This window comes from Neodiprion pinetum, chromosome 1 (assembly GCF_021155775.2).
Source record: "Neodiprion pinetum isolate iyNeoPine1 chromosome 1, iyNeoPine1.2, whole genome shotgun sequence".
NCBI lineage: Eukaryota > Metazoa > Arthropoda > Insecta > Hymenoptera > Diprionidae > Neodiprion > Neodiprion pinetum.
This window is the reverse complement of record NC_060232.1, coordinates 24,158,617-24,184,849: the sequence shown is the minus strand read 5'-3', so window position 1 is coordinate 24,184,849 and position 26,233 is coordinate 24,158,617. Positions and strand designations below refer to the sequence as shown.

General features: G+C 37.5%; 3 protein-coding genes across 9 annotated transcripts; all 3 read right to left on the bottom strand.

Moving 5' to 3' along the window:
- Nucleotides 1-1,950: 1,950 nt before the first annotated feature.
- Nucleotides 1,951-6,236, bottom strand: Dhod (dihydroorotate dehydrogenase 2). Of its 5 annotated transcripts, none has more exons than XM_046609317.2 (2): nucleotides 5,198-6,236; nucleotides 1,951-4,345 (listed from the first exon to the last, which is right to left on the bottom strand). In XM_046609317.2, the coding sequence occupies exon 2, from the start codon at nucleotides 4,287-4,289 to the stop codon at nucleotides 3,108-3,110; it is 1,182 nt and encodes a 393-aa protein (XP_046465273.1). In that variant the 5' UTR covers nucleotides 4,290-4,345; nucleotides 5,198-6,236; the 3' UTR covers nucleotides 1,951-3,107. The 5 variants fall into 5 exon arrangements, with proteins under 5 accessions (XP_046465273.1, XP_046465277.1, XP_046465276.1 ...); XM_046609321.2 differs by lacking the exon at nucleotides 5,198-6,236 and adding an exon at nucleotides 5,030-5,119; XM_046609320.2 differs by lacking the exon at nucleotides 5,198-6,236 and adding an exon at nucleotides 5,016-5,097.
- A 382-nt stretch (nucleotides 6,237-6,618) lies between these two features.
- Nucleotides 6,619-19,274, bottom strand: LOC124210862 (uncharacterized). The gene is made up of 5 exons (XM_046609324.2): nucleotides 18,923-19,274; nucleotides 13,127-13,290; nucleotides 11,967-12,133; nucleotides 9,974-10,142; nucleotides 6,619-9,229 (listed from the first exon to the last, which is right to left on the bottom strand). Exons 1-5 carry the CDS (start codon nucleotides 18,947-18,949, stop codon nucleotides 9,037-9,039), a joined length of 720 nt encoding a protein of 239 aa, XP_046465280.1. The 5' UTR covers nucleotides 18,950-19,274; the 3' UTR covers nucleotides 6,619-9,036.
- A 165-nt stretch (nucleotides 19,275-19,439) lies between these two features.
- Nopp140 (nucleolar and coiled-body phosphoprotein 1) lies at nucleotides 19,440-26,019 on the bottom strand. Of its 3 annotated transcripts, XM_046609314.2 has the most exons (5): nucleotides 25,520-26,019; nucleotides 22,373-23,827; nucleotides 21,822-21,902; nucleotides 21,011-21,444; nucleotides 20,229-20,371 (listed from the first exon to the last, which is right to left on the bottom strand). In XM_046609314.2, the coding sequence occupies exons 1-4, from the start codon at nucleotides 25,679-25,681 to the stop codon at nucleotides 21,034-21,036; spliced, it is 2,109 nt and encodes a 702-aa protein (XP_046465270.1). In that variant the 5' UTR covers nucleotides 25,682-26,019; the 3' UTR covers nucleotides 20,229-20,371; nucleotides 21,011-21,033. The 3 variants fall into 3 exon arrangements, with proteins under 3 accessions (XP_046465272.1, XP_046465270.1, XP_046465271.1); XM_046609316.2 differs by lacking the exon at nucleotides 21,011-21,444 and having other exon boundaries at nucleotides 19,440-20,371; nucleotides 25,520-25,981; XM_046609315.2 differs by lacking the exon at nucleotides 21,822-21,902 and having other exon boundaries at nucleotides 25,520-25,993.
- Nucleotides 26,020-26,233: the final 214 nt, after the last annotated feature.

Below are 26,233 nucleotides of genomic sequence, written 5' to 3'. Positions count from 1 at the left end.
ATCAGTGAACTGTGCCAAATTTTAAGAATTGCAAGAAATCCTGATAATGAGTTACTCATGAGTAATCTCTTAGCTTCTGATTAATTTGTTAGGTGCGATGCTTAATAACGTTTAGTAACCATATCCTACTAAGAACTAGTTTTTCTAGCCGTAAGTCGTTAATAATAGATCATGGTTACTCAATGCTATTGATAATTCAGCGTTAGTTGAACGTTAAACATAATCGTTTTGGTATGACAATGATACGGAGAAATTTAACAGAATTAAGTAGAAAATTGATGTACCGTATTGGCATGAATAAAACTCGAGGTTTTGGTTGCAGATTTCTTTCTCAGAATCTGTACTCGACTTGTACGCAGGGCCCACTTATATACAGTTTATTTTTGAAAAATTGCTTCAACGAAAGAAAAATCGTTATTGACCAATTGTTGTGAAATTTGATTAATGAAATCATGAATTGTAAAAACTCAAACTTCAATTTTTTTCGAATTGCATCAGTCCAAAGTCTCGGTGAATGAAAAATCCGATATTTACATCGTAGTCTCAAGTTTTACTGATGCAATGTATATGCAAAAATGCAACATCAATCATCAAATATGCTTGACATAATAAGTCATTATCTCATAAAATCGAGTTATCTTCGGTTTACAAGGAAACCCTAAAATTAAATCGTAAGATTAGGGGTCGATTTATATTCAGACCAATACGGTAATAAAATAAAATTGTAACAATAGTATTGCTCAACCTAGTCACGCAAAGCAGAATACCTTCATTTCTTTACGAAATTGGTTGAACCATGATTAGAAGGAATTCACTTTCCCAGAGTAGTTTTCGTTGACTGGTATTGCGGACCCATCTCATAGCAAACTGGAATAAATGCAAAATGATTAGAATGTATTTACTCAATCACTCGCCGGTTCGTATTTTCTGAATTTCCATAACACTATATTCTTCTGATTGTGAGATTATTGAACTGATTTGAGACCATCATTTATTCTATTCCTCAGTTTGTAATCGAGTGAAACCCTATCGATGAATATTTAACAGTGTGACCAAAACTCGTTTCATCAGCAGCTTTATTAAGTTTCGTATTAATTTTCTGTTGCTGTAGTTACTCCAAATTTGGAAAGCGAAACTCTATCAAAACCATAAAGATTCATTCAATAGTATGGCTTCTGTTGATCGTCAATCAAATTGACTCACCAATAACTAATTGTTGAATATTTATATATTTAGTGAACGGAAAGTGGATATACTTTCGTCGCTGTGCGCGGATGAGAGTGCCGGATATCGCAGGGGATGCAAGATCCTGTGTGATGAGCACATCGAACGACAATATACCCATGGAATATTGCACATGCGATAACAAGGACGGCTGCAACACAGGACCATTGGTGCATTCTAATCAGTTTGTTGTACCGCTTGCTGCATTAGTGACATACTTTGTGACTTGTTTTTATATTAAATAACCAAGTAGTACCTGAAAGGCAGATTCAAAGATGATTTAAGCGATTTATACCATGTGTTTGAGCGTTTCTCTGTCTACTTGTACAATAACTTAATAATCATGAGGGATATCAATATCCAGGGTTTTTCATATTGTCTGTTTGCCCAGATAAAATATTTTCATTGATCGAAAGACCTGTTTAATGGCCTAGAGATGTAATTCTGTTAAATTTAATAGAAAACAATAGAGATGGTAATCTTGTACAAATAAAAATTAAATAGTAACTTATGAGTGATTGAAAACAGGCAGGTTATTTGAGCAAATGAATCATGACAGTAACTGTTCAATTTTGAACTTCTACGCGCCAAAATTTACAGCAAGATTTTTATCCAATAAATGATGGCTGAATACTTTTTTAATCATTTTTATTCCTAAGGTAGATGAATTTTCGCAATGGACTTTTTCAATCACGTTTTATTAAATTATTCACTTTTTCAGGTGAATACCTAAGCTGCTAAATATTCTCGACCATTATATATTGATATATTGCAAAGCTTGACGGACTAATAATTATAATGTTATACTCCCAAAACTATTACTCAATGAGAAGTTAGTGCCTCAGCTAATTAAATACTATATATGAACTATTCACGAAAATATATACATATTAATGATACTTGTAAGTATACATACAATAGTCTAACTTTTTATGACAATTTTTTCAATAACTGGACATGATTTGTAATTTTTGAATTACGCTTAGATTTAGAACCATGAATATTTATATTTTTGTACAACGCACTGATATCCTAATTCAATAAAGACGTGAATATACAATTTAAAAAGTAATTTAAAGCATTTTTGCAATGTATTTCTGGAAGATATTTTTACATTTGCGTGGTTTCAAAAGTCAAGGCGTTAAGAAAATTTAGTAACGTTACCTTCAGTTAGTAGAGGTGTACGATTGTAATTATTTTTACGAAAAGTGCCTCTTTTTACTTCAAAATGAGAAATGGAAACGAAACGAGATCTCAATGTTAATCGACATTTTATTAATGTTTATAAAACTAACATAAATACAACCTTCAATTTATTAATAACGAACAAATAAAGTAACTTATGTACATAGGAATATCCTGAATGAATTTTTATTGACAGTTTGCAGCTATAAATCACAAAAACGCGATTTATTCGTGAAGCTCTGAGGTGTTATAAAGGCATTTTTCTATGAAACGTAGTCAATTATTCTTATAAAATATAATCATTCACATGGCTTCAGAAACTGCGTTTCTCGAATTCTATCTTACATCTACAAGAGGTGAGAATTCTTACTTTTCGACTATTATAAAAAAAATACTGTATTGAAAAACCCCTTTAAATTAACCGAGTTTTTAAAAAGTTCTGAATTCAAAACCCAATGCACCGCTTCATGTCATTTGCCAGCTTACATTAAGGTAGTTGCCGTTTGATATAAATTGTCGATATTTATAGCAGTAACAATAAAAAATTTCATAGATGATATTTACGCTAGTTTTTACTTAGTAAAGTTAAACAATGCTTCGAGAATGTGAAAAACTCGTATGTACAAAATGATTTTGAATGGCAGTGGAAACTTGACAAAACCTTAATCAATGATTTGCGTTTAACTAAGATACTGTACCTATGTTTTAGACTTTATAACGTCTTTACCAATTGCTTCTTGAATAGACGTGTGTCCGTCTTTGACTAAAAGCTCATCAAGTTCCTTTTTGATGCGGGTCACGATAGGAGGGCCGTGATATATATAAGAGGTATATATCTGGACCAAAGAAGCTCCAGATTTGATTTTTTCATAAGCGTCAGCCCCAGAGAATATTCCACCAACACCAATTATTGGGATTTTCCCATGGGTCCTGCGGTACATATCCGCAATCATTGCAGTCGAAAGATTTGCCAGCGGTGCCCCACTCAAACCACCATTTTCTACTTTTTCGGAGCTCATCAAGTTCGGTCGATCAATCGTGGTATTGGATATTACTAAGCCATCCACTCTGCATTTCGATGAATTAATAACATCTGCGACATCTTGTCGTTCTTGATCGCTTAAATCTGGTGCCAGTTTGACCAGCAACGGGGGCTTCTTAGGCAAATTTTCACTGGCAGCTTTGACTTTGGTTATCAATTCCTCCAAATTTTCTTTAGCTTGCAAACTACGCAACCCAGGTGTGTTTGGGCTGGAAACATTAATGACGAAATAGTCAGCGACTTCGCCAAATTTCTTCACACCCTCGACATAGTCCTGAATGTGATCCGACGTCGTTTTGTTCTTGCCGAGGTTCACGCCAACCACTCCGACGAACTCTGGACCGTTTTTAACATTTCGCAAACGTTCGTAAACCACCTCATGGCCGTCGCTATTGAAGCCATATCTATTTATGACAGCTTTGTCTTCTTGTAGCCTGAAAACCCGAGGCTTTGGATTTCCGTCTTGAGGCTCTGGCGTGACAGATCCTACTTCCACAAAACCAAATCCAATTTTGTGCAGTCCATTAACCGCTTCTCCCTGTTTGTCAAATCCAGCTGCCATGCCAATTGGATTGTTAAAATCAAGTCCCCATACAGTAGTTTTTAATCTCGCGGAGTCCTGATACGGTCCTGAAGAAACTAGGGCAAACTTTGTCGCAAATACAGCAACATTGTGGGCTCTTTCCGGATCTATACATCGGACGACTGGCATTAGGAAATCCTCGTAAAACTTTTCATTGCCTGAGTGGATGTTGACGCCGCTGAATATGGCCAATCCACCCCCAGTTACTCTGATGAATGACTGGATCTTCTCTTTCGTAGTCAACTGGCGAACCATTTTATTCTTTTCTTTCACAAAGAGGCAGGACAATCTTCCAAAACCCGAATTGGAATCTACGTAAGAGAAAAAATGATCATGTGATTATGATAAATTTTTAGAATTATTAGATGTTCTTAGATGTCACACTTTAAAATTAAAATTTATATATAATTTTCTTTTCGACCTCTCAACCTCAAATCTGTTCTTCCTGGTTTGAGGTTAAAACGTCAATAAGTACAGGAGTTTAAGAAATTCCTATCAGATTCTTCGATTGGATAACATTTTCCACTGTTCAAGAAACCGTTTAATACAGCAAACTTAGTTCAATATATCAATTCTTATACTTCAAATTTACAAAACATGATATGGGGATGGAAAAAATTTTTTTTTATCGCAGCAATTTCACACTAAACATTATGAATTAGGTTAGATTTATTCCTCAATCGATTTTCTCAAAATTATACAAAGCATAAAATATTATATTTTGCGTCTCCCAAGTCTTGCTACGAAATCGAAAATAAATGCACGGTTTCTTCTTACTGGTTATAAAAAAATTTGAGTATAAGCATTATATATTTATAATAGAAAATGAGTTTTTCTAATGAAACTTAAGAATAAACAGTTATTTTTGAACATCATATCGATAGAAAATTAAGCACATTAGCTTTTCATGGAAGATCTTGTCAGTATTTAAGATTATTTCTGACTGGCAATGAAAATAGATTCAAGGTATTTGGAAACAACCTAGCAAGAAATACTTTTTCAAGTCACTTTTATTCAAATGCGAGACAGGTTTAGATTTTGACACAGCTGAGACGCGCAAATCAAACAATATCAGTACTTGACCGGTTCTTATTAGTCATTTGGTATAACGTATAACGCGTTACGTATATTCATGCAGTGATTAGAATTATTTATAAACTCACGTGAATATTAACTTTCCCTGAGAAGCGGATACTCGTAAGATACAAATATTCAGGAGTCAAGAAAGATTTGAACGTTCCACGTTGTACTCGCGTTGGCGGCTTCATCGAAAATGCAGCGGATATTCGGGAGTGAAAACGTCGTGCACACAACGTGGGAGAAAAAGATACGTGATCCCGAACACGTCGCACGCATGCAGTCGACGTTCACCGTCGGCTTCTCTGGAGTTTCGGCGGTTGGTTGACCGTGGTTGACGGTTATCGGTACGCGGCAGGCTTCTGTTTACCAAGGCCCAGACGCACCACGTGCTCAACGCCTCGTGCGCATTTATCATTAACAGATGCATCCATGATGCATCTTGAGCATACACGTAACCTACTGAAATAAAGGAGCGCTGCTATTGTTACGTACAATTCAAGCCAATTCGAGAGAGATAGACGCGAAAGGAATCTCTCTCTCACTTTTTTTAGTCGGCGAATTGAGGGAACTATTAGGGTTTAGCTAGGTCTTGCGCCGTATTGTCCACGAGAGTGACAAGGATAGAAATTCCAGGCAAGGTCGCTCTTTCTCACGAAATGAGCGGTATTGCGATAAGTCTAGCCAGTTACATTGTGTTTGTAGTTCAATGACCCTATAACAATAGACGACATCCGGGCTGCCATCTTGAGGCTGATAGGACACTAATCAAGAATTTCGAATCGTCGATAATAAAAATCATTGTTTTTACACTAACAATAAATGCAACGTACAAAAGATAGAATTGCCTAAACGCAGGCGCACGCGTCGTTAAATGTACCTCCAGTTGCCTATTTGCGGCGGAATCGCCGTGTTAAATGTCGTGTGGTGGGTGCACGTGATCGAAAACATGTACACGCGTTGTCAGCCGACGCTATCCAGGTTAGTGTCTTCATATTCATGCTCTATTGATACTGTCAGATTTGAAATATAAATAATTACTAGGATAGTAAGAAAATTGATGATGACACATATATACCAATGAAATGTGATTATTTACAATTTGTCAAACTGAGTTGAAATCTGAAAATTTTTCATTACATTGTCCAGCTGTTGAACAACGCAACTAAACGACTCGTAACAATAACCATTGTCCTACTTTTTGATCTACTTTTACTAGCTCATTTGATTTCAGGTTCTCTGTGTGAAATTAATTGAATGCTTACAAACAATGATGCTACATAGAATTTTTATGGCCATAATGCAATATCAAAAATTAACTAATCTTTTTGCTGCTGTAAAACACTTACGCGCCGCGATCGGGTTTTCTGTTTAATCAGAAATCTTCGATAAAATAATGATGTAAACAGTAACTGAAATTTTTTTACCGTAAATGTATTGATTGCATCAATTTTCGGGATTATCGATATGGTCAATGGATCTAAGGATTTAAAGAAAATAGGATCTATTACATTTACAATGCATCATGCTGTTTAATAAATTATGAATGATTCTACACTATAAAATCTAGAAATAATAAACTTTAATTACAATAAATGAGTTTTATATGAATCAGTTGAAAATTATGCGGTATGTAATCAAGTGTATGACAGCCCATAATCATTCGATTGACATCGTTTTCTAAGAAAACAAAACGATTCAGGCACGTTTCACTTTCGAGACAACCGCATTTGAACACCGTGATTAGTCTCGAAAGCAAATTTGTAATTCGGCATACGATAGTGCTAAACTTATTTTATTATTATTATTTTAATATTCAAACTATGTATAATAATCACGCATTCCGCACACTCGCAATCGTTTAGGTGCGAACTCATTCTAATGGATAAGAGAGGGAAGAAAAACCTTACGTTTACTAAAAAGTAAAAATTCCGAAGTATGAAGAGTGTCGACGCAATTGATCAACACACCGTGACATTAAATCCTGCAACAGGATGAAACTCGCGATCCGTTATCATAATTAAATAACATACCTATATTATCATATGGCAATGCGGCATTGGCCAGTAAACGCACCATATTTCTTTTCTCGTTAGATTAACGTTAAATCATTGTTACACCGGTATGAAATTATGCAGTCGGCACCTCTCATAAATGTCCAATGTGTCCTATATACGCATTTAATACCATACGCGAGTTTCTTTAACTCTTCTTCGCCCGTAAACAGTACGTGGCAAAGTGAGCGGCGAAGCGAAGGAGGCGACGTGAATCCCGCAAAGAAGTAACGGTACGTTCCACTCATCGGAATTCACGGTACGGTCCATTCGGTCACCGTTCGTCTGTCCATGTACGTTTGTCCGTGGCTACGTCCCACGTCCGATCCCAACGCGATGAGCCACCGACGAGTCCGGTTTTCAATAAGGCCAGATATGCTCCTATCAGGGTGCTGCAGCTTCGGTCAGCAAACGCATGTTCAATGTTCATACAGCGACCCCGCAAACGGCCACGCGGCTATTCTCGTGACAAGCAGCCACGCGGCCCGCCGCATTCACCGTTACACAGTAATCGTATAATACTAGTGGATAATCAGTATTCAGAATTCGATGATATTGTGCTGAGAACTTGCTTCGGAGACCTTGAACGCTCATTTCTGGGTCACGTCGAACCTCGTCATTGGGCGTTTAACCTTAATCATATACTATCGTAGTCACCCACTGAAGTACTGTGTGTAGTAGAGTGAAAGGTCTTTTGTATCTGTGTATCTAACGTGACATGAGAAAATAAATTGGATCGAATCATCAAAAGAAAGGGACTGAACTAGTTTTTAAAATTCACTGCATCCCCATGAATTTCCTCAGCCTGCCTTTTTTCTCCTCTGCAGAATTAACGGTATTCGGAAATACGATCAGCGAGAACAATGACATTGGAAAAAAATGATCAAAAGATGAACAGTTCTCATCATCGAATATGGGTAAAAAAAATGGTGGTGAGACATGCCTCAAACGTAAAGATTTGAAAATTGAAGGAAAACTTAAACTCTTGGTACGTAAATTTAATCGATTCTACACCACGATCATCTTTTTATATTGAAATTTAGTTTTTGCTTACTTTCCATCTATAGAAATTATTACTTGAGCAAGTTAATCGATGTAGAGCATGTAATTTACTTCCTTACATTATACTTTCTTTGTTTGAAATGTCAGTCAATTTCAAATGAATGGGATAAGAAGTACAGTGTACAAGAATCATTTTCGCAGTACCCCAAACGTACTTCGCATCCTTGACACAGCGTTGTACCATAAAAGTGTCTTACTTTACCAGTTTCTACTTTATAGTTCCGAAAGGAGATCAACGGCGACGTATCTGCAACGGGGACTGCAACGTGGTTTAGTAATGAGAAGAGCGTATAGGCATGTGTATACCTGTATAACCTACCTCCGGATCGTCTGCCTATATGATCTCTAATTTTACTACCACGATATTTACCTCATTTATACATACCTATGCCTGTGTGTGTATATACCTATATACATGTGTATGAAACGCAGCGTGTATAATATTCCTGTGAGGAAAACCGGCTTTGGGAGACGTTCGTGAACAGGTCAGGTTAACCAGATCGAATTCCGAGACCAGATTCTACGAAGTATTGTTCCGGGCTAGATTCACTTTTAGCAATATTTTTGTTGATTTTAGCAACGCTATAACCGTACACACGTGTATACTAGAGCTGTGCATCGATAGAAAAAAGTGAATAAATTTTTGTTCTACGGAGAAACAAAATTTTCCCATTTTTCACTAGGATAGCGGTGTTCGTCTACCGCGTCGCTAGACAGAGGTAAAAAAATCATCATACACGGTCTGTCGACGCAGTCTGCGGGTCGTAACAGAATAGCGTACACTTTAAATATTACTGGGTAAGGATTGTCTAAAAGTTGGAAGCTGATGGTGTCTCGGAAGCGCCACTCGCCACCGAGTTCTTCGGCTTGCAGATACATCCGCTCTCAACCAAAACGTAATCTTGACCGGTCAGGGTCACCGGACCCAAAGGTATCACCAGGAACAGGTAAGGGACGTAGGTCTGTGTGCACTCTCCGTGGACCAGGTCGCATTCCTTAGATCTGAAAGATAAATGGACAGGAGATAAATAAACACCTTCCACTCTGCCCGCTCCACAATTAGGGATCAGTTTTCCTTTTTCAGTAAAGAAAAAGGTTACGCCCTCTTTCCAGGCTGATCCGGTCCCCTGACAGTCACCCGAGTTCTTTCCCTCGTTTTTTCCTTATCCTTGGGAGAATTCCCTCCAAGTCAAAAGATGCGGTTAACGGTTGTAATTGACAGAGACGGCAATGCCAGGGTCAAACTTGAGCTTTTCACTGGCATCGGTTGATTCAAGAGCCGAAGATGACCTTCGTGGCATGCCTCGAAAATATCCACCCACGCTCATTTCGCTAGCGTAGTCACGTTAGTCGTAAAAAACATTTATCACCTCGGTTACGCTTGTGGCGCGAATGATTCATTATATACATTATATACCTGGTTGTAAAGATGATCCGACTACCTGGCAGAAAAAAGATTTTGAACGAAGAAAAAGAAAGGAAAGAAAAACGTACACGTGTTACCGAAGACGTACATCCCCTGAGGTAAGCCATTGGCCCACTGTACCGAATTCCTTTAAAACTTGTGACTCACCAACCTGGTGAATATCGATTCGAGAATGGGAACGCCAATATTTGTGCTTCTCTGATCATTTTGGCAATTAGTGGACGAAGACGAAGATGCTGCGCATCGCGTATACCTTGTATAAGTTGGCAGCATCGTTTCTGTCTCATCCCAAACGTGACAAGAAAATTGACTATACTTACTCGCAAACTTCGAAGACGACCTGTTGCAGGAGGTCAGGGAATTTTTGAACAATCGTGACTGGTTGACCGCTGGTCAAGCTCACTCCGTACATCGGAGCTGTGGTGTTGTACCTCGTTTTGCACAATCTAGCCGGTGACCCGCAGGTTTCTCGTGATGAGAAGGCTCGACCTGAAAATGGATGCTACGTTGAATGTTCTAACGGTGCACATCGTCTACTCCCTGCAATGTAGTATCCGCGGAAAATATACTCCGGGACATTTTGCAAGATCGTTCAAATACGAGAAATCTGTAGCAGAAAGCACGCCGGATGCACTGCGAAGCATTGAGAAGGATATTTTATGGAGTATATAAGTACGGTCTCGGTAGTCCGAACATCATTATCTTTCGTTTTGAAAACTGTAATCGACGAAAGAACGTTTCCATTGGGAAGCAAAGACTTCGCCTTGGAGGTCCCGGTGGGAAGTTTGTCCCGTTACGAATAGGTACTCACATCGTGCATGGTGACCATGTGATGGGTGACTCGGTAAATGTATTGGTTGGATAACACATTGTGGTGTAGAAGTATTGCTTTCACGGTGTATCTTTAAATTATCACGTAAAATTCAAGTCTCTAAAGAGTCTGACGTATCATAACTACTTTTGTACCGCAGCGGCTGAGTTTCAGAACAAAAACGTAATCTGCCGATTATATCACGTTTTCCTTTTACATTTCTCATTATTTACTGCATTACATATATTGACGTCATTCGATATTCTTAAAATGGTTATTACATACCGGAACGAAGAAATAAAAAATAAAACAGAATACAAGTATGAAGTAAGAGGTGAATTGTATAGGTCAAGCAGTCCGCATGGCCGCAAGAGATTCTTTAAAACAATCGTGTCAAAAGAACATTTTGCATAAGAAAATATGTAAATATTCAAACAAGGGAGAAGACGATGTATCGATTACGGAACCGGGTTTCTGTGTCATAAGGACAGCTGCATAACTCAAGGTTGCGGCACAAAGCAAGGTTAAGATACTCCAACATCCAACAGTAACTTGACTATGAGATTCATTGTTTGACTTAATTATATTACATACGTTTACTGCTTCAAACCGTTCCGATAATTGGAGCCACCCGAGGTGAGCTAGTATAACACAGCATTCTACGGGGTTTTTATTACGCTCAAATAACTTTAAAAATATCATCGTAGCAGCTATAAACAGGGAAGTATCTTCAGAGATCAGGATTATGCGCGAGTTGGACTATAAAATAGACAATGAGTAGGAATAATCGTTGCTAATTTCGTTGCATGATGCTACTGTAACAGGATCAAGGTAGTTACTTGTAGGGGTAAAAAAAGCTCACGGTTTCTCGGCAATATTTCATGTTACGATTAGCCGTTAAGACGTACCGTTTATAGGCAACGCTAAAGGGTGCTCGTGGCTGCAGCGTCGATCATTATGAGGAAACAATAAACCACGTTATACCGAGGCAACGTTCCTGCCAAATTGCGAAATTTTATTTGCGGAATTCGCATCTATGTACAGTTTTCTACTCACAGGGGCGCAACAAAAGACGCGTAACGGACGGACGAACGTTACTTGAATTACGAATAATTGTGGGAAACCGGTAACCCAGATCATATTACTGGATACCTAGACGGGCATAGGTGGATAGATTATTTAATGCCTCTAACTATGACAAAGATGGAATGCAACGCGGTAAGACGCGTATCGGTATCGTATTTCTACTCAACTTCGTTCGAGAATTTATATGGGCAATTTTTATCTTCCGATGTACGTGCATCATATATTTCCTCAATCATTTTCCAGAGAAGTTCAGCCAATTTTGACCGCAGTCGATGTTTCAAATTTAGATTGGAAATGGGGTAAAAATTATCCTGACCAATTTTTTCCTGATATCGTTCCTAATGGCCTAATGGAATATGATGAAGTTTGAACGTATTTTTTTTTTTCTTTGAAGACTGTAAAAGCAGTTTACTCACCGTTGCGAGAATTTGCATCTGCAATCGAATAATCTCCGTGGACCGCTTTGTAATTGTGAAGTAGTGCCTTTCGGGTCAATTCAGGATCAATGGTTTGCGGTCGATACGCACGACCAGAACGGCTGCTTCCGGCCCAGAGACCTTTGAAGTTACGGGAAATTGCTGCTCTGCAAAGAGATAAGTTCGTCTTGGGACATTTGCGGTTGCAAGTGCGAATCTATGCGGTATTCTTACGAGATTGCTCATTTGTTTGGTGTTACGATTAGTATTTTCCCTTTTATTGGAATGGAAGTACAGAATTAGTATCGATTTTAGAGGAAGAGAGAAAGTGGAGGAAAAAATGTGGGGAAAAAATGGTGAACTTTTCGTCCAGAATAACAGAAAAATCACATTTAACTCAAAATAAGAGTATTGAGTAGATAATGAAGAAAGATGTAGAGTTCAAAAATGTAGGGTTTTTTACTGATAAACTGGCCGTATAATAAATGAAAAGTTAAGAAAATGGATAATACTGTTTGAAAAATCTACAGCAATGTTATTTGAGCCAGTGATAGTTGAAACGAATGGAATAACATTCCTACTACGTAAGTCAAACGAAGCTGAGCAAATTCGAACAACATAAGCTACGATATTAACAATTTGAGAATAGTTGTAATTCTAACGTTCTAATTGATCAAACCCTGGTATTTTTGATTCGATTCTAATGTTTTCACGCTTATTTTATCCACTGGAGATACTTCCAGAGATGGCCCATTAAAAATTTTACGAACCGTTACAATAGATTAGAAAATTAAATTTGCATGTTATAACTATACTGTAATTTAAGATTGTTTGAATATTTTTAGACAATTTGTGGGTATGTGGTCAACGGGAAAAGTGTTCAGTTGAAAAATTTGATAGAATCGAATTAAGAACACCCGGATTTCATAGTTTTGAACGTTCTAATGCTGCTTTGTCCAGTCATTTCTATTAATAGTAGGAACTTATTGCAGAAAAATGTTTCATTTGTGTTCATTAATACTGGAGCAAATAAGATTGTTGTAGATAATTTGAGCATTCTTTTTTTTTAAATTTTTGATTCGTACTGACTCAATCCTAAGAATTTGGTAATTCTTCGTGAAGAAATTCCTCGAGAAATTTTTTAGACACTTCGCACTTACGAAGGATACTGCATATCGTTGGGTCCTATGCAATCGGTGGGATCTGTGAGGGCATCTCCCCAGACATATTTCAGCCCGAGACCACCACCCTCGCATTTTCGGGTCGCAGTTGATGCCAGGCAGACTGTAGTCAGGATGAAAATTAGCCCAAGGTACCTGAGCATCTGCGGAGGAAAGAAAGAAAAAAATAACGTAAGGTCGAGGAGGCGTTAAATGTTTGATTAACGGGACATAACGGAAATAATGTGGTTTCACTGCCGGAGTCAATGTAAGAAACGGTTTTTTGTCTAAGAGTTTTGCCTGAAGCTGCAGTGATTTTAAACCGGATGATGACTGGTCTCAGAAACTATGACGGTCGTTAATTATACAGCTGTCAATGACTCGGATTCTCTCCACTTCAATAACCACTTACTTCCGCTGAACGGAAAACGATTAGACACAGCTATAATGATTGTCACGGATTATTGTGCGAAGACATTCAGGCGACTAACCGGTTGTCTTTTTGTCCTGCTTCATAATTTATTTAACTGTAAATCGATCAGGTTCTTTCTTACGAGATAAATTTACAATCCTTAGACAGTGTTCAACGATGTGTCTAGTCTACACTCTACACTGTAAAAGTCAGCCTCGATAAGATTTATCTTATATTTTTCTGGTGCAATTACAATAACACATAATTCGAAGATTGATTATGAAGAGATTTACGTGATCTCTTACTTGCAATTAACTAAGAAGCGCGGCATTGATCACGCGGATGCTGATAATATAAACCCTGACAATTATTTTAAATTGGCGTAAAATGTTCGAGTTAACGTAGATTTCCTTGTTGAATACAGAGTTTTTTCGTCACTTGCATTTTTAGGCATAAACAAGTTTTATGTCTATTTAACAGAAGTATATCGCATGTCTAATGGTACAAGGATGTATGCGTCGTTATACGACTTTTTACCTCGCGTCAAACCTGAAGAATTAGTAATACGTTGAAAAACGTTAAAATCGAAAAATGGATCAATTAGCCGTAAATGGTCGTAAGTACTGACGGTTATGCCCTTTCATCTCGAACTTTATGAAAAATAATCACTTTATACCTTTACGATTGATATAATTTTTTGAGAACATAAAAAATTTGTAACATTCTTTCGAAAATTGACGAATCTTTACTTTTCAACGGTTTTGAAAGTGTTAGCGAAAAAGAAAAATTGTCGGGTACAACGTTATGCTGTTACGTTCGATATCATTTTTGGAGAATGTATAAAATAAAAATTTTAATATTTCACGAAATCGCTAAATCTTTATATTTCGAAAGTCTTTTCGTCATTTGCGAAACAAACACAAAAATATTGGGTGCAACCTTGTACCATTTATAAATACGAAAAATAAAACATGGTTTAGTGCTGAAAGAGCGTATCCACGAAACATAAGGCCTTTTATACCTTTATTCATTTTTTCGGCTAATTTTAGTGTAGATATACGTTTTGAGTGCTATTATAGCGAATGCTCCGAAAAAAAAATTGTACACCCTTGTACCGCCAAATTCGTCTTATCACGCATATCTTTTAATAACAGTAAATATCTAAAAATAAGCTGCCAATTTCACATCAAATCAGTCACACAGGTTGAAATCAAAAATTCAAATCACTTGGCGATTAAATATGTGCTATTCTTTGTATAATTTTAGAGAATCTCAATTTCGGGATTTTGTTAAAAAAAAAAAATTCCAAGCCCTATTACACGGACATTCTAACTTTATTGACCGAAAATTCGTTTTATCATATCTGTGATTAGTAGTTTTTTCAAATGGATATAACTTCTTCAAAAAGCAAACGATTCTCATCATTTTCTTCAAAATATACGGAGGTTTAGCTCTCTTTCGAAAAACCTTCGATTCGCCTAGATTAAATTACCTCAAGAATGGCATTTTCAATCTTCAAGTAACTGTCAATTTTTATTTGTAATCACCAAAGGCGATTGGAAGTCTAATCAGCCTAGCCAGTCAATTTTTCAATATTTAACCTTTATTCAATAAGAATTAGAAAATTGAAAAAATTAGAATACATCCGATCGTTTACCAACCATTAATTAATTTGACTTCAACTGCATGCAATAAATGTTTTGCAAATTCTGTATTTTACACAATTGCCTTTAAAAAAATAGGTCGACGAACATAATCAAACAAAAAAGTTGGTGTCTAATTTTGAAATTTTTTCGCACACTTTGCGATTTTCTCCGATGACCCAGAATTACAGAACCAATCGTAGAGAGCAAGAAAAAAAAACCGTCTACTTCGTGACTAAAATTACAAGAACGTGCCGTTTAATGTATTCAGGTTTGCCTATTCGTGATTCCAGTACAAATTAGCCGTCGGTTCAGTGAACCACTTCTTGAATATTCACATTCTTGGTGTAATAGTGGGCAGATAAAATCACGTCTGCATGCAAGCATGTTCCAGGAACGACTCTTTAAGTGTGCCAAAGGTGATCATGTCCGTCTCTCCTCGAACCCGGCAAGTTCTTTGAAGGTCAAAACCAAATTGCGAATTTCACTAAACGCTCGTACTCGCGATCTGCAACTAATTTTAATGCTTTCCCGCGAGTTTGTAACCCAGACCGTAATTCTACTTCCGAGTCTTAAAAAATCCGCGCACGTTTCAATGCAGTGCACACGTCGAGCGCGTAATTACTTTGAAAATTATGATTCGGTGCCAGTGGAATCGACCGAAAGTCATACAGACGTGCCATTCGTGGATGGCTGACTTTAACGGGGCTCGATTTATAACATGTTCATGATAATGAACGGCGATCGATACACACACGCTGCAGCATCGGGCAATTTACGATAGACGCGTGTTCGGGGTTTCTGGGTTGCGAGTCATATAACTTCCGTTATCGTCGCTCGCAATGTTCTAACGCGTTTGGCTACTGCAAGTGAAGACGACCTGCACGACGCTAAATTGGCCAGTGAAAGCAGTCTGGGCTACAGGCATAGCCGGCTTTACCACGTATCCATTACTATCAGGGTTCGTACGCTTTTTGGAACCCGAAATTCCCTCACTATTCCAGGTGTTCCAGCCTGAAAATAGGATTTTTTTCAGTAACCATTCATGAAATATGCCGTTGATTAATGACATTATTTTTTGCATATCAGTATGTACCAATACCTTCAATATTACCTAGTAATTAATTTACTGTCCGACTACTAATTTACAAACAGCCAGCGATTTTCAGTAAGAAAAAAACGAAAGGTTTGATATCAAGTAATGTACGTATAAGAACGAGTTTATTTCTTCAAGAAACTTAAGATTCCAGTCTTATTTTCTAAATTCCCTGCCTTTTTCCTGCTGTAAGAAACTCCCTGAGTTTTCCCGGTTTTTCAGGTTTTCCCTCTGCGTACGAACCCTGACTATGTATGTACGTGTGTAAGTTTACATGCATGTATGTACCACCGTTTAAGTACTACGTCTACAAATAATGCCCATCAATATTCTCGAACAATACATCTCGAGATAGACAGAAACTGCATTTAAAGTGCTCGAACACTTGTACCGCGAATCGCAGAGATACCCGGCACTCATCTGCTGAACGCTATTTCTTTGACCTTGTTCTTGTCCACATGTTGATCATGCAATTTTTAAGTTTAATGAGACGTGACTTGAACTGAAAATTGCATTATCGCAGCGCAAGGTGGTGTTTCATGGGTGTAACTGTGCCAGATACCGTGATAAACGTCATGATAACCATGATCCATAAACCGCATACCATATCGTTTGCAAATTTTCAGTTAATTTTCTACTTTCAAGAGTAGCCGGTTTAATTCGACTTGCAACTCCTGCAGACGCAGAACGAGTAATCTCTGCACTTGTTCAGCACTTTAGCTTGTCGTAAATGATCACTACTAACTCTACCTCTGTCAAGATTTCACGTGTATAACGTTTGAGACTTCGAACCAGTTGGAGGACTTATTCACTATTGTACCTTTATAATTATTGTACATTACTGACATTCGACGTTTTGTCACACTTTTCGATCGCACATAGTGTGTACTATAAAATTGCATCCCATATTTTTTAACACGAAGCCCATGTATGAACAAAATTTTGCTCACTTATATTCACACCATGGATAATTACAATACGATTACGCGTACGTTATACTTTGTGGTCAGACGCAAGTTAGACTATAAGGATTAAGTGTATTATCACGTGTCTCGAGAATGGTCGTTGACCTTAACCGACGACAACCTGCGATTAGCGATGCATCGTACATACCCAAGCCAACATATACCCGTATATATATAACCCATGTATACATCTTGAATATTTTCCAAAGGTCTTTCTCAGTATTATACTAACAACAATTGCTAATAACTTGCAGATACATATCATTGGATTCAATTTGCAGCAACGCGAAGTTGTCCGGATCACATACACGTACGTAATGAAGTACACCGCAGGTTATTGACATGTGAAAAGCGTATCATCATACCGTACGTTACGTGCATTACGACTTCCTCGCAGTGAATTTGTATCAATTTAAATCCAGCGTAATACTTTACCCAAAAAATCACTCATACATGGTCTTCATCCTGTCGGAGACTCTGAGTTCCGCATGGACAATATTTCAATTTCCGTGTACTATGAACGTGCAATCGCTAATCGTGTAGTCGTAATTGGCGTGCGATGCTCGTTCAACAATGAGAGTACCTTGACTAACGGATTCATCTAGTTCCTCGCTTAAAGATCACGAGCAAACAATGCCCGTGAGAATGGTTTGAACTTGCGATTATCCCGGGAACGAGTAACGCTGAATCGGATCAACTTGCCGCCGATTCATTCGCCCAATTTTTTACCAAATCGGTCGATTCGATTAACGCTCTCGCTTTTTGCCAAGCATATATATATTTTATTATCTGCAATATTGGAACCCTGATTTTTTTTGTTCGTAAAGCAACGTATTCCTAATTACACCTACACAATTAGTCGTAGCGGACACGTGTTACGTATATCCGAATATAATTTCTTTTTAATTGAGGCACATGACGAGTCGCCTGTGCTCGACGTCGCTTCCTAACGGTAAAAGTCTTTTGGGCACAGAATTTCGTGAATAAATTAACTGTCTTTCGATGTACGAATAAATAACATCTGAAACTGCTTCGCCTTGAAGTGACACAAAAACCGGATCACCTAATGTCTTGACTGACAAAATCCAATCACAACAATCTAGGCTTCGAATCCATGCAACAATATAATCTAAATTTGAATTTACACAAGGTCAATATGACGGTGTTATATCTTTTTCTATTGAGATCTGCAATTTTTGTATCAAACTGCGGACTCGTCGAAATTAAATATTTTTTTCACCGATTACCGCGATCAAATTGTAATAATAGTATGTCTCTGTGAGTCACAGCTAAATCAATTCAGAGAACTAATTACTGTGAACACTAACGCACGTGCTTTAAATGATATACATTTAATGACACTGCGCTGCACCGGTTGTAGTTTCAAATTATAAACGTTCGATTAAACGAAGTCGAATTATGGTTCATTGTTGTGTTCAAATTATACATATTTGACTGTTGATGGATAATTAAACGTTCAATTTTTCGAAGTGCGTTGAGCGTTGGTTAATTTTTTAGTCAAACAACCTTGTACTTTTTACAATATTTGAAAAACAACGTGCCGACCAATATTTAACAATTTTTCGAGTATTTGGATTCACAAAAATAAACATAATTTCATGAAGATTGGCGGATAACTTAATTTAAAAAAACTGTATGTTAATAAACAACGGTACTCACCATCAAGGCGGCTATCTTAAGCACCATTTTTGGAATATTGTTTAAAATAATAAATAATATCTAACTACTGTTTATTAAAACTAAATTGAACCTTTAAACACTATACATGTCACTATATGCACTGGGTTTCTTGAGGTCGAGTACCTGTCTTTACAGGTGGATGTCCAGAGGTTGACTGTAGAATTGTAAGTAACTGCTCTTTGCTGGAAGCGCCGGTGGTGGGAACCGAGAGGGAAGGAGGGAGAAATATGGCCCCTATTCTGCTTCCAAGGTATTTCCCTTTTTCTTCTCTTCATGGGCAAGGTGACGCTTGACAATATTTTACACAGTCACAAAATTTCCCAACGAGAAAAATCGCGGTGTTGAAGATACGTACAAATTGAAAGAAATTCATTCAAATTTAGCGATTTACTATATTTTCAAGTCAAGTACGACCTAATTAGAAGCATTATACACGTTTTGATTGATAGCAGACGGAGAGATTGATTAAAATATGAGGTAATTAAATTTTCAAACGTTTGATAAGTATCGAGTGATGATTATTATTAATAACGGATCAATTCGATCACATCACATTTGAACGTTATATTCGTACACAGAGTTACAATATACCTATACTTACGTACATATATAATATACAAAACGATAATAACCACGCATGTGGTTGTATTTTCTTAAAAATTTTTTTTTTCTCAACACTTTATAATTATAGTAATATTTCTACAACTACAAATTAACAATAGTCGGAGTTATTTTTATTTTCGATTTGAATTGTTATTCAATACTATCTCATATCGTAGCTTCGTTCCTTACAGATTGTTATATCTGTATGGAATGAGTTGCGAGGCGACGTGAAAAGCCTATAACTGTATTTCATTGTAAAGTTTTAACCATGTTTTTTTCTTCATTTTAGCACATGTATAGGCGGTGTGTAGCACGTATTTGATGAATTTATTTATACATATATGTGGTTTGTTCGTGTACATTTTCTGCCAGTAATAGGAATTCTTCGATCCCTGTTCCCGTTTTATCAACGTGTACTTGATATAATGCGTAATCGGAACGGATAAAATTGTTTTAAAACATAAATCTAGCTTTGACAAGCTAAATGTCAGGTGATAAATACACCGTTGCCGATACGTCGGAAAGTAATGATGATTCTATAACGGTTTTACAATGAGAAATAATTTAATAATAAGTGGTTTGTAATAAAAATAAGACTCTTGTAGGAAATAGCTATGGCGTATATCATGTTGTAATCGTAATATTTCACGTGAAATAATCGATTTGTCAATTGTCGGTAAACTTAATGGAATTGACTGTCATGTCTATTTGACCACCGCGATAACTGCCACGTTTCTTTTTTGTTTTTTCATGACGGAACGATTTCCCTCTGGTGTGTTTCAGGTCCAGATTTGCTCTTTCTCCCCATGAGCCTCGGAAACCTTTCTGTTAAAATAAAACAAGATAATTTCGGTTATTACACGTCACATTTAACATTTCACTTGACGTAACGATTTTACATGGTGAACAGGATTTCATGATAATTTCAAGTTTTTCGGGTTTGTGTTACGAACAGTGAAAAATGTAAAAATTACCTTTAGAAAAACAGAAATGAATGATCTTGTACGTATTCGAATTTCGCAAGATATTGCCGAGTTTAAAGTCACTCGCAGAATTTAGATCAAACGGAATTCTTGAATTCTCATGTCTGGACACCATGTATTTATTATAAATTTTACTAAGATATCATGAAAGTACAAAAAAGTCCTACAAGTCCGAAACTAATTGGAAAGTCGAAAATTTAGTATCAGAGTTTCCAATTCCGTGCTTGACGCATATGAGCCTGATTTTGTGTCAGATTAACGTCATGCCAAATTCTTTGTTTACGTATAGAATTCTACAAAGTCACCACTGAATTCAGAACCAAACGATGTGCTTTTTTTTGAATATCAAGAATTTATAAAAATTCGACAAATGTAATGATTCTATTTAAAAAAAAAAAAAAAAAAAAAAAACTCACTTGTGAATTACCGTACCAATTACAGGCTTTTTCATACATCCATGAGTCTTATGTTGAGCGATTACCTTATCTTTAAAAACTCCTATAATCAATCGTCAAAAGTGATTTTCTTATTTTGAGCGGGTGCATCTCCAAATGAATTTCTTTTCTCAAAACCACCCCCTCTGCCGCCCCTGAAGCCCCCACCTCTTCCACCGCCTCGGCCACCTTCGTCACCTCCCCAAGATTTTCTAAAATCACCTCCCCCTCGTCCACCACCGCCTCTGCCTCCATCTCCGAAACCTCCTCTGCCACCCCCTCCTCGGCCACCGCCTCTTCCTCCTCGGTCACCCCAGCTACCTCTACCCCCCCTGAAACCTCCGCGATCACCACCTCTCCCACCCCTGAAGCCTCCACGACCACCTCTATCGCCACCCCTTCCTCCGCGGAAACCTAAACCGCCTCTTCCGCCCCTGAAGTTACCGTTATTTGGGGTATGGGCACATTCCTCACCCTCTTCCTAAAACAAGAGAGAAACACAAGGTCAAGCAATCTGAAAGTTGATATCATTTGTCCGAGCACTGCCCTTTCTCGGCCACTGACACGAGACAGGCACCTGGAAAAATTCAGGATAATGCATGGAAACATGAGCGCAAACAATATCAGGTGGCAATAAGGCTTTCGAATTTGGTAGCCAAGTCCAAGATTCAGAACTAAACAATCGTCGGTTACGATAAACAATATGAGTATATACACTTTTCTGGTTACTTGAATTATCAGGACAAAGTCGTATAATTTTTTTTTTCAACAGATCAATCCTCAACTTTCATGAAAGAGTATGGGAGTGACCTTGTGTTTCTCATTTGTTTTCATACTCATTTGTTTCCGAGCATTTACCTTAGCTTCAAATGCATTACTCCCCAATCGTGGATCCACTTCGATCTCGTCATCCTTTACGCGTCTGAATGGTGTATTTTTCTGGTTCACAGAATGAAAGTAAAAGGTAAGTATATCATTGATGGTGGGCTCAAATGGAGCCATGAAAAATTAGTGCAATTTGTGACATTAATGATAGTGAAGTACTCTGTTAAAAGATATGAATACACAAAAACAAAGTAAACAACAAAGGAACTCCACGAATATTGGTGGTTGTAAATATTTTTCTGTACCTACATCTTTAACATTAGTTTTCAATTCGTCTACAAATACTGCTTCAATTAGGGAACATATAAGCGCTAGGGAAAAAGAGGATTACTGCTCAAATAAAAAATTTCATGCTTCAATTTTTGTTTTTGAAAGGTTGCGGGGACTAAATTTTCTATATTTAAATTTATGGATAAAATAAATGATATTGATGTCCAGAACTGTGTAAAACAGTTTCAGTGTACTATTGAGGGCAAATTTGATGATACAAGATAAAAATTGCTAGGTTTGCAACTAATAGTTACCTTGTCTCCATTTACATTGTTCCCAGCCTTTACAAAATTGCTATATTTGTCCTTTTGTTTTTTTGCAACTTGTTTTGCTTCTGTATCATCTTCATCGTCTTCATCGTTATCGTTATTTTGGTGTTTTCTTTTTTTGGACTCAGCTGGAGTAATTTTAGGTTTTGGCGTTTCCTCTTCATCGCTATCCTCAGAACTGGATGTTTCCTCAGCAACAGCTTTGGGGGCAACTTGCTTAGATGCAGGTTTCTCATCCTCTGTAGACTCATCAGAGTCATCACTGGACTCTTTCTTAGCTACTTGTTTGACAACAGTTTTAGCTGGTGTGGATTTTACAACAACTTTCTGCACTGGTTTCTCAACTTCTGATGAATCATCAGAATCGTCACTGGATGATTCTTGTTTTGCTGCAGGTTTAGTTGGAAGTGCTGCAAACTTTTTTTTTGGTGGTTCCTCATCGCTGCTGCTATCATCACTTGAGGACTCTTTAGCCTGCCTAACGACAAGTTTGGTAGCTTTATTCGCAGGAGTGACTGGTTTAGGTGCAGGTTTCTCGTCTTCAGATGAATCCGAATCTTCGCTACTCGATTTTGCTTTCACAGCTGCCTTAGCTACCACCTTAGCAGCTGGGGACACAGTGGGCTCATCATCGTCGGAAGAGTCGTCTGAAGATTCTTCTTTTTTAGCTGCTGAACTTACAACCTTTATAGGAGTAGCCTTTACTACAGGTGTAACTTTGCTTGGAGTCTTTGCTGCCGGTTTTTCGTCTTCTGATGAATCATCCGAATCATCGCTAGAAGTCTCTGTTTTTGCGACTGGTTTTGCCACAGGTTTTGCCACAGGTTTAGCGACGGGCTTGGCGCCAGCTTTACCTGCAGGTTTGGAGATTGATTTAACAGCTGGTTCGTCATCGCTACTATCATCACTATCGTCCGAGGATTCTTGTTTCGCTGCAGCTACTTTTGCAGGGATTACTTTAGGTCCAGCTTTGGCCATAGGTTTAGACACCACTTGTGTTTTGGAATTTTCTTCAGAATCTGAAGAATCGTCGCTGGAAGAAGCTTTTTTGGCATTTGGCTTAGCTGGGGTCAGTTTTGTTTTTGAAGAAATTGTTTCAGCCGGAGCTTCGTCCGACGAGCTGTCATCTGAACTTGATTCTTTTGCGGCAGGTGTTACTTTAGCTACAGGTTTAGGCGGGGATACTTTGACGGCTGGTGTTTCATCTTCGCTAGAAGACTCTTCTGATGAACTTTCTTGCTTTTTGATTTCTGGCTTTTTTGCTACTGGCGCTTTGCCGTTAACTATTGGCACTTTTTTAGGCACCTCATCTTCGCTCTCCGAACTTGAATCTGAACTGCTGTTTGTCTTTTGTGCTTTAACATTAACTTTTTTCGATGAATTCTTTTGAAAATGCTGTATTACTTGCAGTATTGTTGGAGAGCCTTTTGCAAGCTCAGGCTGAAATTAAAATCGTTCAAAATTTGTTTAGAATAAATTTTCAATTTGATCAAAGTACTGAGAAATCCTAGCCATTTAATTCCAATTCACACTCCATACGACACACATTCTTTTTAATGTGTGGTGGATTCCAGCACATTCGGATCGCAATTCTGCGCATGGGTCACTGATTTTGGCAGCATTTCAGATTTTGATTCTTGGCGAACCCAAAATAACTATTCTAGGGTTATACGGCCTGATGCTGAATGGTCCACGAAATATTGAATTTTCAAAATTTGAAAATAACCATTCATTTGATGCAAGGTGATCTTTGAACATGAATATATTGGCTCCCTGACATTAAAAGATTATTTTCAAAACTAAAAAGAGTGGTTGCACTCTAGCAGGCGATAAAAGAAATTAAATAATTAAAAAAAAACTAAGAAAAAAAAAGCACCCTTCTATAAACTTGAGGATCTCTTAAGTATTTAGTGGAATTTTCAAGTAGAAAATTATGCCCTTCTAGTTTAAAAGTCAAAATCAAAACCTCTCGGAATATCTCGCAATTAAAAACTGTCCTTAAATATTTATCAATTTCACAGTTTTAAAGATAAATCCTTTGCACTCGCAAATCAGTTGCGAAAGTATTCTACCAGCATCAGGGAGACAAGATATACATGCTCAAAGATAGATCCGTTGTATCAACTAATTGTGTTTTTTTAAACATTAAACCGTTAACCTCTCGCAAACCATTCGAGGTCCCGTAATTCTGGAACAGTTGTTGTAGGTCAGCCAAAAACTCAAAATCTCCGATGACTCGAATGGATGAACTGAAACCCCCTATATACGAATATTTATATATATTTATAAAAGAAGTTTGATTTCTAAGTATGTACTCGTTTCATCTTAAGTACACGGAATGTGAAGACAAATACTTCATTTAAAAATCTACCACGTACATAATATGTGTATATATTTTTTGTATTCATCGCTATAATATACACAAATCATCAGCGCATAAAACATTTGTACATGGTTATGTTATGTCGCAAATGGAATAAGTATTCAATTTCTATTTGTCACGTAAAACATGGGTTTGCAATATTTTAGGTTACAATGTAACTGTAGAATTAATACAAATATTGAAATATTATTGCAATTATTTTTAAACAACTATATCAAGTGCACGAAGAGTGAAAATTGGCAATTATACAGTGTTAATTTTAGGAATCTCTAAGAAGTACAATATTGAAGGTATATTAGCTGTACTGAAATCAGTACCTATTTAGAGATAAATTAAGTAATAACGATGAATGACACCGTGATTGAAAAAAGATACAGGTGAAAACACTCCCAATGCTAATTGGCAATAAACTGCTTACGTGAGTAAACACGTTTCACATTCAGTCAAGCAGGTTCGAATTTATTTCTCATATGTGACATGGGAGGTTAGAAAATCTTGAGTCTCGTATTCAAGCTTCGTGAAAGAAGATCGAAAAGACATGTGTTACGGAGTACATTTTAACGAGAGAAATAACGAGACTCGTGTGGATGAAATATTGTGCTTGGTTTAATTGCTTTATAAGAAGCCGTTTCGATTTCGAAATTATCCACGTGGTGCGGCTATCGAGGCTGCCAATTATCGGCCGCGGTATATCGTATAGAATATAGTCACGCAAGGGTAAAATACATCAATTCTTTTCTGAAGCTTACCGCTTTTGTTTTTTTCTGAAAGACTTTCGCCAAGGATGTGTCCTTCTTCAATAAATAATCATAAACGAGCGCGGAAATCGTAGGATCGTCTATGGAGGCCATGATGGACGCGTGCGAAGAGACGGCGTACTTCGGAGCGCATTGAAATCGGCCGCTAGCCATAAGACAGATACGCTATACAAGATCACCATATCACCTACCGTTTACCACGCTACGTTTCGGTGCTACCTCGAACGTCACACTTGCGGCGTGCTCGAGAACTTACTTTATCGACTGAAGTTGTCGCCATACAGAGTGTCTCAGCTGCAAGTGATCAAACTGATAGGGGTTACAGAGGAAGTCGAACTCATATAGCCGAACTGAGTAAATTAACCGAAAGAACATGTATCCGAAGTCATTCGCAAGATACGACAGGTTAAAAAACACCCGCTAAGCGCCGGCATGTAGACAACCGAGTACACAGTAGGCAGCCGTTAGTGGTCATGTTGATCGTTCGAAACGCACGTTTAATTTGCGTCTCGAAAATCAGTTATTGAAAAAAAACCGTTGATCATATGATTGTATAAATAATATTATTTATGTCATTCTAAATATTTCTAAATATGTCCTGTGAGAAAAAGACTTTTTCCCGCGTCTCTTTAGCTCTTTAATTGAAAAACCATGAATTGCCGTTGTTACAAACGTTTTGCACGCGATAGTTGTTAGTTATGAAGT